At 29.3% G+C, this 11,749-nt stretch overlaps 1 protein-coding gene across 1 annotated transcript; it reads left to right on the forward strand.

Annotated features, from left to right (window-relative positions):
• Positions 1 to 1,234: 1,234 nt before the first annotated feature.
• On the forward strand, positions 1,235 to 10,447 carry LOC110101764. The gene is made up of 2 exons (XM_020829826.2): positions 1,235 to 1,258; positions 10,349 to 10,447. The coding sequence occupies exons 1-2, from the start codon at positions 1,235 to 1,237 to the stop codon at positions 10,445 to 10,447; spliced, it is 123 nt and encodes a 40-aa protein (XP_020685485.2).
• The last annotated feature ends 1,302 nt before the right edge of the window (positions 10,448 to 11,749 follow it).

Raw genomic sequence — 11,749 nt, forward strand, 5'->3', positions numbered from 1 at the left:
GAGATAGGATACAAAATGAGCATATACATGAAAAGGTTGGAGTAGCTCCAGTAGAAAAGATTAGAGAGAGTCGCCTTAGATGGCTTGCTCACATAAAAAGGCGACCTTCCGATGACCCGGTTAGGAGAGTAGAGGTATTAGATTTGACTTATATTAAGAAAGGTAGAGGCAGACCTAAAAAGCCCTGGTTAGAAAATATTAGGAATGACCTTTCTTTATTAGATTTAAACGAGAATTTGACCCTTAATAGGACACAATGGACAAAAAGGATTCATGTAGCCGACCCCACGTAGTGGGATAAAGGCTTTTAGTATATATATATATATTATAATAAAAAATATCATATCCACTTAATGTAACTATTATTATACTTATTAGGATGCTTGTAGTAAATCAAAAATGCATGTTGAACTAAATGAGCAATACTAATATGTATATCATGTATTTCATGCCAAAAAGTAATATACATACTCTTAATAATTTTAAATTAAAAATAATACTATTCCTTCAATTAAAATGACATATAAGCAAAACACATGATGAAATTTGAATATAAATCAATCAAAATGCTCATGATAATGATATCTTCTACATATCAAAAGTTACTACGTAGAAAATCATTAAAATGAAATATATTGTATTTTAATCAATTTTAGGTGACAAAAAATTAAGAAAATCAAAATAAATGAAAATAGAAGTAGGATTCAAGTTAGTTGTCACGTTCAAAATGCTTTTTCCTCAACTAGAGTGACAAATGAAAATGACCCAAAATAAACTTTCTCTCTCCTCTCTCTCTCTTCTTCTCTCCCCTTTCTCTCCTTTTCTCTCTTGACCAAGCAAGAAAATGGGGAAAGGGAATGGTTGTTGGTGAGGGTTTTAGATATTTTATTAAAAAATTAAACTTTCACTCTTAATGTCATGGCTCCCAAGGCTCCAGCACCGTTGCACTCAATTATATCACCAAAAACCCAAGAGTTTAATGCCACAATACCCACAAGCCCAACTCTACAGTGCAACACAGACAAATTTTTTAAATTTAATTCATTTAAATTTTTTAGGTTATTATAGTAGTAATGTTTATGAGTTCTTTAGCAACCTTTATACATTTGCGAATTATGTCAAGAACAATCTCTTGGACTTGGTGAAATAGGTGATAGTGTTGAGTGGCAGATGTGCAAAGCTCCTTAGAGGTAATTCTTTGAAGACAATGACACTTCATTACATCATTGATATAATGAAGAAAGATAGCCAAGTCAAAGTAGGAAATATAGTTAGCAGGACACTTCTATTTTTCTTATACAAATCTTCATGAGGGATTTTAAATTTTTCTTTAGGCTTAGCATCAATAATCACCCTTTAGAAATCATTAAATAATAATAATATATTTTTCTTGATTCTCCTTTCTTCCTAATGTAGAGTTAAACTTATCTCCTCATTATTAGGATAATATGCCATATTAGAGATGAGAGTGGAGAGGTAGATGATTTTAAAAGCATTCAAGATGGTTATGTGTTTGGAATGAATAATGAAGGGGGTAAGACCATATTAGATTTTACTATAGCTTATGATTTTCTAATTGGAAATGGCTTATTTAAGAAAAGATACAAGCATCTCATTACTTGTAAGAATAGATATAGTAAAACTTAGATTAATTATTTTCTTATAAGAAAAATAGATTATTTAGATTGCAAAGATTGTAAAGTTATTTTGAGTGGAAGTTTATGTACCCAACATCACTTATTAGTTTTAGACATTAAGATGAATGAGCAAAATATAAAAAATAAAGTAAAATATTATTCTATGATTAGATGGGGGATTTAAACAATACTCACAAAAATACTTTTGGGAGTAAAATTTTAGATCTTATGACTTTTTCTATGCATGAAAAGGATGTGCTTGGAGTTTCAAAGGGAAAAAGCTTTTAATAGTAAAATTAGTTGGTGGTGGAATCAAAATATGCAAGAAAAGATAAAAAATAAGAAGCTTTGTTATAAAATTATTTTAGATGTAAAACTCTAATTATTGAGAAATATATAAAGTTGTATGTAAGGAGTCTAAGAAAGAAATTTATGATGCAAAGATTTTAGCTGTTAATGACTTATATAATAGATTAGAGATTAAGGTGAAAGATATATATAAGTTATCCAAACAAAGAGATCGAAGTAGTGAGGATTTTGTTCAAGTGAAGTGCATTAAGGATGAAGATAAAAAAGTGCTTTTATTATAAGAGGATATTCAGCAAATATATATGAGATATTTTGTTAAAAGTTTTAATGAAGATAGTGAGAATTAAATTGACTTTTGTGACCTTAGCATCCTAAATGAAAATAAATATTTTTTTTTGTTGGCGTATTAGTGAAATTGAAGTTAGAGAGACTTTAAAGAAAATGAAGTGCGAAAAAGGTGTTGGACTTAATGATACTCCAATAGAGGTGTGAAAATGCTTAGGAGATGAAGGAATTTCTTGGCTTACTAAACTTTTTAAAATTATTTTGAAGAATAAAATGATGTTAGAGGAGTGAAGAATGAGCATTTTAATTCATATTTTTAAGAATAAAGGTGATGCACAAGATTGTGCAAATTATAGTATTAAGTTAATGTGTCATACTTTAAAACTATGAGAGAGAGAGTAATGGAGCATAGGTTGCGACAAGATACTAATGTTTCACAAAATTAATTTGGAGTCATGCTGGGTAGGCCAACTATGGAAGCTATATATATTTATTGGATGATTTGATGGAGAAGTGTAGATAGAATAATGAGGATCTACATATAATATTTATTGATTTAAAGAAAGCTTATGATAAAGTTCCAAGAGAAGTGCTATAGAGAGTTCTAGAATAGAAAAAGATTAATAATAATTATATTCAAGTCATTAAAGATATGTATGTACGATTTGTTACTTGTGTTCAAACACAAGGTGGTTTGACTACGTATTTTACTATTTCAGTTGGATTACATAAATGATCATCCTTAAGCCCGTATCATTTTGCCTTAGTAATGGATGTTCTCACTAGACATTTATAAGAGGTTGTACCATGGTGTATGCTTTTTGTTGATGATATTCTTCTTGTTGATAGGACTAAAGTGGGAGTTGAAGGTAAACATTAATTATATAGGTCAACCTTAGAGTCTAAAGGTTTTCATTTGAGTAGGTATAAAACTAAATATACATAGTATAATTTTAGCAGTAATAGATCTAGTGGGGTATTGTGACTTTGGGCGATCAAGTCATTAATAATAGTACACATTGTAGATATTTTGAGTTTATTATTCAAAGTGATGGTGAAATAGATGGGGATACTATTAGTAGAATTCAAGTTGGATGGTTGAAGTGGAGGAATGTAGTAGGATTGTTGTGTGATAGAAAAGTTCCCCTCAAAATCAAGGGAAAATTCTATATACTATATAAAAATGCAAATTATCGACATAAATTTTACGCTAAAAATTGGCAAATTTTTTGATAGATTTTCGGTAGACTTCCAATGGATATCCGAAAAATTTCTTGTGAAATATTTCTGATAGATTTTTTGGTGGGTTTCCCACGGATTTTAAAAAATTTTGGGAAATAATCATATATTTATAGTTGAAAAAAAGAATTAACTAATTAGCTAATTTAAATTAATAATAAACTCAACTAATTAAATTATTTAATGAACCAAATTTACTAAGTTAAATTACCTAATTAACTAATCTAAATAAACAAATGATATTAACAAATTTAAAGAAATTAATTAACTAATTAACTAAATTAAATTAAATAATTTAAATAAACTTATAATATTAATAATATTATTAAATAGTTTAAATTAACTAATTAACAAAATAGCTAATTTAACTTAACAAATTTTTTAATTAAAACAAACTAATAATGTTAATAATAATATTAACTAATTAACTAGTTTAAATTAACTAATTAAATAGTTTAAATTAACAAATTATCTAAGTAAAATTTGTCTTTTTTTGGCGTGAGGACCGCCTCCTGCTCCTTCTATCTTTCGTGGCAATATCAAAGCCAAGTTTAGTACCACATCACTTGTAAAGATATTGAATTTGTAATATAAAACTAAAAATGTATCAGCAGCTTAACTGGTTCCGGCGCAGGAGGTCCAGCAAACAACCTGCTGGTTTAAGCATGTGTAGGTTTGTGGGGTCGGATTAGGCTCGGGTTGGCAGCAGAGGATCTCGTGGACTAGAATGACGGGTTTGGCTACTAGGCTGTGGGCTATCTAGCGGATTTATGGACAGCCGATTGGTTGGGTGCGGTTGGTAGAGTGTACTAGGAGAGGAGCAAAAAAATTTTTTTGTTAATATTTTTATATTTTATGGCAACAATTTACGCCAACAAATTTTTTGGCGGAAATTGCCATAAAAAAATTTTATGGCAATTTTTTCTACTAGTAGTTTTTTTCTTGTGTGATTTACTAGCAAATTTGTTTCCTTCGAAATATTAGAAACCATCATTTTAGTCAGAAATTCACTAATTTCTGCCATAAAAGTCTACCATAAATATAGGCCATTTAAAGAGAAGCATAATATTAAGTTAAGTGTTGTAGAGATGAGGATGCTTAGTTGGATGAGTGGCTTTACTCATAGAGACATGATACAAAATGAGCATATACATGAAAAGGTTGGAGTAGCTCCAATAGAAGATAAACTAGATAGAGTCGCCTTATATGGTTTGGTCACATAAAATGGCTTTCTTCCACTGATCTGTTTAGGATAGTAGTAGATTTATTATATTTGGCTTATGTTAAGAAAGGTAGAGGTAGACCTAAGAAGAATTGGATAGAAAATATTCGAAATAATATCTTTTTTGTTAGATTTAAATGAGAATTTGACTCTTAGCAAGACACAATGGAGGAAAAGGATTCATGTAGCCTATCCCATGTAGTGGGATAAAGGCTTGTTGTTGTTGTTGTTGTAGAAATTAGAGTAGAGGTCAAGGCTTTGGCTCCATAATGTCGCTTTCTTTCATAGTAGAAACAAATGATCCTTCGGGCATTTCCATTATAAGATTGGCAGCAGAGGATCTCATGGAATAGAATGACGGGGTTGGCTACTAGGCTGTGGGATGTCTAGCGGATTTATGGACAGCCGATTGGTTGGGTGTGGTTGGTAGAGTGTACTAGGAGAGGAGCAAAAAATTAATTTTTGTTTAATATTTTTATATTTTATGGCAACAATTTACGCCAGCAAATTTTTTGGCGGAAATTGCCCTAAAAAAATTTTATGGCAATTTTTTCTACTATTAGTTTTTTTTTTCTTGTGTGATTTACTAGCGAATTTGTTTCCTTCAAAATATTAGAAACCATCATTGTAATCAGAAATTCACTAATTTCTGCCAGAAAAGTCTACCATAAATGTAGGCCATTTAAAGAGAAGCATAATATTAAGTTAAGTGTTGTAGAGATGAGGATGCTTAGTTGGATGAGTGACTTTACTCATAGAGACATGGTACAAAATGAGCATATACATGAAAAGGTTGGAGTAGCTCCAATAGAAGATAAACTAAATAGAGTCGCTTTATATGGTTTGGTCACATAAAATGGCTTTCTTCCACTGATCTGTTTAGGATAGTAGTAGATTTATTATATTTGGCTTATGTTAAGAAAGGTAGAGGTAGACCTAAGAAGAATTGGATAGAAAATATTCGAAATAATATCTTTTTTGTTAGATTTAAATGAGAATTTGACTCTTAGCAAAACACAATGGAGGAAAAGGATTCATGTAGCCTACCCCATGTAGTGGGATAAAGGCTTGTTGTTGTTGTTATTGTTGTTGTTGTTGTTGTAGTTGTAGAAATTAGAGTAGAGGTCAAGGCTCTGGCTCCATAATGTCGCTTTCTTTCATAGTAGAAACAAATGATCCTTCAGGCATTTCCATTATAAGATTGGTTCTAAAAAATCTTTCGAGTGTCCCCAGGATCATTTGTGTCATTCTTTTCTCAAATTTTGCAAATTGATGAAAGGTCACAAACTGCTAATTTTTCTTCTTGATAGATTTTTCTTCTCCTCAAAATTTTTCAGCTTCACTATGTATTCCTATTCTAGTTATTAGCATTTTTAATGCTCAATACACCTCTTAGAATATTTAATCCATAATTATTCGTGAATTGCACCCAATAGTATTAAGAATATGTACTAAAAGAAAAAAAAAAAACAAAGAAATAGTGAGAAAGAAGAATTCTCAAGTAAAAAGTTATGAGATTTTTAAAATTTGCTTATTTATACAAAATTGGATAAATTGAGCTCATCCCTGGATCACATATAGAATTAGGTCAGGCTTCAATTTTAGAGATTTAGCTACATAAATGGCGATATAGAAATAACATAAAATATAATAATTTTGCAGTTTGATCAGAAGGTCCAACTTGATGAAGTTGTCTATTGAGCTCTTAAGAAGTCATGGATCTTGAGAAGGTCCAACTTGATGAAGTTATCTATTGAGCTCTTAAGAAGTCATGGATCTTGATTCATATCGATAGTCAAATAACCAAGTAGCCAATTAATAGTTAGTAGTTGCTACATCCAACTGTTAAGTCATACTAGTCAGTTGAGGATGAGTTATTAGATTATAGTCGCCTACTTGAGGTGAGTTGTCTTATAAACTAGCAAGTATCTTTTGACTTCAAAAGAGTTAAATAAGTTATTTTTGTTTAAGCCAACTAAATTTAACTTGAGCCAAGTTGTTTGTGCTGAACCAAATTTCTAGATATATATTTAGATGTGCATTAATTATAAATTTTGTAATTCAAAAACCTAATATGCCAAAGTGAGAGCACATAGTACGAAACTTAACACCTAGAGCCAAAGAGGTCCAAATTTTTCATGCTAGTTAAATAAAGTACAATAACAAAGACTATATACATGTTGCTTTAGCTTATTGTTCTTATTGTTTCATTCTCTCTTATATTTTTAGCCTTTCTCAACTTTCATGATCTTCATCCTTTGAAGCCCCTCCATAACCAAATAGAATCCCTTAATTAAAAAAACTTGACATCAACATTACCAAACATAATATTATTAGCTTAAACATAACATTTTATTAAATATAAGCTCATTTGCTCAAATCAAAGTTCTTTTAATGTTTGATATGTTGGATCTTTATATCCATATATATTCTTTAGAAAATTAAATTGAGACTTTCTCCATTTTAATTTTGTTAATATGTTGGATCTTTATATCCATATATATTTTAAATATAATGTTTGATATGTTGGCACATTCCCTAACATGATCTACATAAAAGGTAATTTATTATTTCCATCTTCTTAGACTATTAACAACCACAATATAAATTTAACTATATATAATATCACATGTTAATCATGCAATTATTTGAAGACTATACTATCATGCTTAGAGATATTTTAGCTAAAAAAATCAATAATTGATGGACCACTTGAACCTTATAGCTTAAAATGGGGCATGGAATTTCTCGGTCAAAGATCATCTTAGTTCAAATTGAGTATATAAGTTAGGAATAAGGAGGCAGATTAGCCATCATAATGACTCTTTGAAGGCATCTGTAACAAGTAAAGGAAGCAGAATCCGGATATTAAGGAAACTATAAACCTAAATCGAGGAGAGAACTTAGCCACTCATTTGATAACAAATAATAATAAAAAAAAACTCATTCGATAACAAAAAGTATAGAAGAAGACTATCAATTTGATACACAGTTTATGTTCAGTTGAATAATTAGTTGGAATTTAGCTGATTTTATAAGCTCGTTTAGTTAATGAGCCGATCTTGAATATGGCCTAAGTCGATCATAGTTGACTCAATAATATTTCAATGGTTAAATTTTGATATATTTGATTCGATGTATGGCAAGGCTTTTCTCTTCATGGAAGGAGAATGTTATTCTCTGTTCGATTTAACGTAAATGACGAATTTTTCAGCTAGACCAAACCTGTGATTTTTCCCCTTTTTTTAAGAAGTATTTCTTAAAAATCTAGTTTTATTCATGTGTTTCACTAACTAAAATCATCTATTATATATATATAAGAGATCATCAATAGATCTTATATTTAATTTAAAATAATTTGAAATACTTGTGCTTTAAAATCACAATTATTTTCACATGTAATCCCATGAATCCATTGAAATAATTTTGACATGTATCATTGTTGATTAATCAATCTCAAATTATTGAAATAGTGAGGCAATTTTGTTTTATGATATTAAATAGTAAATAACTTTGTTTTCTCCTATGTTATTTATAAAGCAGTAAGAAAGTCATCTCAAATAAAATCTGACCTTAATGTTTTTTTATAATAGATATATTAATAAGTCCAAAATATTTGATATTTTTAATAATAATAATTCAATTTACAGTTCTCTAGATAATACAACTGATTTATGTAGCATTGCTAAGAAAAACTTTTATCGCCACCACTATATAGAATCTATATACACTCACTCTATATACTTCACCACCCACTTCATGCACCTTAAACTTCTATTAAATGACAACCCTCCTCTTGCCCACATACTCTTACCCATATCACAGTACATAACAATGATTTTAAAAAAGATAATCCTTAATCATTGCAATGTCCAAAGAATTATGACTTTGCCTATGATGAATGATGCCTTATCACATGTCATATATAAAGTAAAAGCAAGACCCATTAGGCCCTTGAAGAGGCTGCATGGGTAGTATCATAGGCAGCAAAAGATTATTATTGGTTGGTTCTTATTTTTGGCTACTACACTAATCTGGAGTTTTGGGAGAACCTCATAATAGGTAGGACCTTTTCTTTTTTAACCCTTCTCCCTCCATCAAAATATATTTATTTTATGGGACATTTAAGTTATTAAGGCGAACTCGATCACACATATCATATATACAAGATTCGAATTTAAAAATCTCTTGTTAGTAGTCAAAGCTCCCACTAACAAATTAAGATGAGCTACATAATAAATAATTAAATAAATCAAGTTACATCTAAATATTCTTAAAACTACTTATAAGATGAGCACAATATATAAATAATTGAGAAAATTTACATTTGTATAGAGCAGCTTTGACAATATAAATTTTTCATTTAATTATAGGGCACTTTAATGTCACAATCATATCAAAACATATGCATGAAAAAATATAAATTTTTATGTACTTTAAAGATTTATATTTTGTGTAAGTAAATATCAAAATTTAAGTCTTAAATATAAATATATAAGAATTATGTAGCATATATGTAAATATTCTCAATATTTTTCATCAAATATTCTAATAATAAATTCTTTAATTAAGTATTATGCACTTTAATTTTTTTTATTAATTAAGGGTTCCCCTCCCCTCTTTCCTTCCAAGTTGCCTTTTGTTGTTCACAAACAGAGAGACCCAACAACAACAGCTAAGTTTTATGGACAAATGACAGCTAATAATCCAAGCTTGGCCGAGAGAAACGAGAGGAAGAAGACAGAGAATTCTCGCAGTTTCATGTTGTTATTTGAATTCCGGAGGTCGGTCTACTCTTCGACCAGCGTGCTGTGGAGGTGCACGTGAGGTCCATCTTCCTTTTTTTCTTTTCATATTCTGTACGGTTTGCCTTGGGGAAACAAGGCATGCTCCTTCGCCCAATACTCTATGGAAATGTATTTTTTTTATATAAAAAATTATTTATTTATTATGATTATAAATGATGTCGGTTTTAATTAATTTTATTTATATTAATTAAAAGGTCATTTACATACATTTTTTTAATGTATTTATATAATTACAGTTTAATTTTTTCTATTTTTCTACAGTATTTTAATTACATATATATATGAAAAAAAAATATTTTTTTATTTTCTACTTTCTTACAAATATCATTATTTGTTGCACATTCTAAACTTTTTTTTTTTTTTTGCAAGAGAAGATACTTAAACAAATTTTTTTACAATAAAAATTAGAAGGATATTTATTCAAAAAATAAATAGAAAAAAAAAAATGTCTTCAACTTTCTTAATATATGAAAGGATCTACAATCTAATGTTGGAGAAAACAGTTTTTTTATTGTAAGATCAAAACGCATATTTTATGGTTTATCGTTTATTTTGTAAAAAAGAAATAATTTATTTTAATAATTTTTATTCTGTCTTCACTTTATTATCAGCTATTTTTCTATTTATATATTACAGTACCACCATTCACCTAATCCTAATATAAAATTCTCATGAAAAGGTATTCTTTTCTTGCTTTATTGTGTATAAACTGTGCTGAAGTCTCCTTTAGTTTCTGCACCTCACTCCACTAAAGTACAACTGTAACTCAGATTTGAACTAAGATGGTGAAGATGGGAAGCGAGGAAGAAGCTTTCAAGGGAGGAAGAAGATGGAAGAAAGAGGTGGAGAGGAAAGGAAGAGGGCTTGGTGGAGCCATTAGAGAGCAGAGAGCTCGGCTTTATATTATCAGAAGATGCATAATAATGCTTCTCTGCTCACATTACTGATCATTTTATCTCTTTGTAATTTGTATGTTTGTTTGGTAATGGTGGTGGGATTTTGGCAGAGTTATTTCTACCATTTTTACTCTATTGTGTTTTTTTTTTTTTTTGTATATTTATGGAGAGAAGTATGTAGTAGGAATTAATTGATATACATAGTTTGATTTTACATGATTTTTTATATTCCATGTGAGATGGTTGATGAATCCTTTTGGCTTCTCTTTTGGCTTAGGAGAGTGCTTTCTTTTAGAGGACAAGGATTTTTAGTATGTTTTACATATCTCAGTGTGATCATTAACCCAAAGTAACAAAGGGTCACTTGGCTGCCCCAATATTTGTTCTCACAAGTCACGAAAGAGTTTATAAAGATGGCACTCTAAAAAATTCTAATTTTTGATTTTAAGTCTTCTATTTGTACAATATAATTTTCAATTTGATTACTTCAATCGAATCACAGATCGTCTAGGACGATCCAAGTTTATCCAAGAGAGGACTACCGATGATCCCGTATGATCAATAATCATATAGCATGATCCTAAATGAAGTTAGATTTCATTCGACTCATTTATTCTAGGGATTAAATTAGGAAAGTTAATAAAATATTTTAGAGTACGAATTAAGCATTTTTTATAGTATGATTAGTTCAAATTTCAAAATTCAAATTTGCCTAATTTAAGTAATCAAAATTTTACGGCGATGTTTCATAAAATAGTTGATCATCCTATACGATATGATGGTTGTACAATATGATTAGTTATACTCAAATTTTATTTAATCTCATTCAATTAAATATTTCAATTAATTTATGTCTGAATATATCAGACAATATGATCATCATCATATAGTATGAGTTACAAAAAAACATAAAGCATTAATTTTAATCCCTGTTATGTGTGTGTGTGCACGATTGCTAAGTCAACATACACCTAATACATAAATAGATCCAAGAAAAATAAAAAATACATACTGTAATATACAGGCAGACTTTTATACTGAAGATATCCTGTCTTGAGCCAATTCTTCTATTTTTTTCGGTGTATGTTGTACCTGAAATGGTTTATAGCACATAAAAGAAATATTCAATATACAATATAAAAATAAGCAAAATAATAATTCAATAATATTTGTAATCATCAGAATATAAGGTCAGGGAAGGGGTCAAAATCATTTGGAGTGAGGCTCTTAAGTTTTTCAAGTTTTCCTTTAAATTTTCACATTTTAGTTTATTCTTTTGTAGTCAGAAACTTGTCGAGATAGATCATTGGTATATCTGATAAAAAAATATAATCAAAGATTTTGATGTATATG

This window comes from Dendrobium catenatum, unplaced genomic scaffold, assembly GCF_001605985.2.
Source record: "Dendrobium catenatum unplaced genomic scaffold, ASM160598v2 fragScaff_scaffold_719, whole genome shotgun sequence".
NCBI lineage: Eukaryota > Viridiplantae > Streptophyta > Magnoliopsida > Asparagales > Orchidaceae > Dendrobium > Dendrobium catenatum.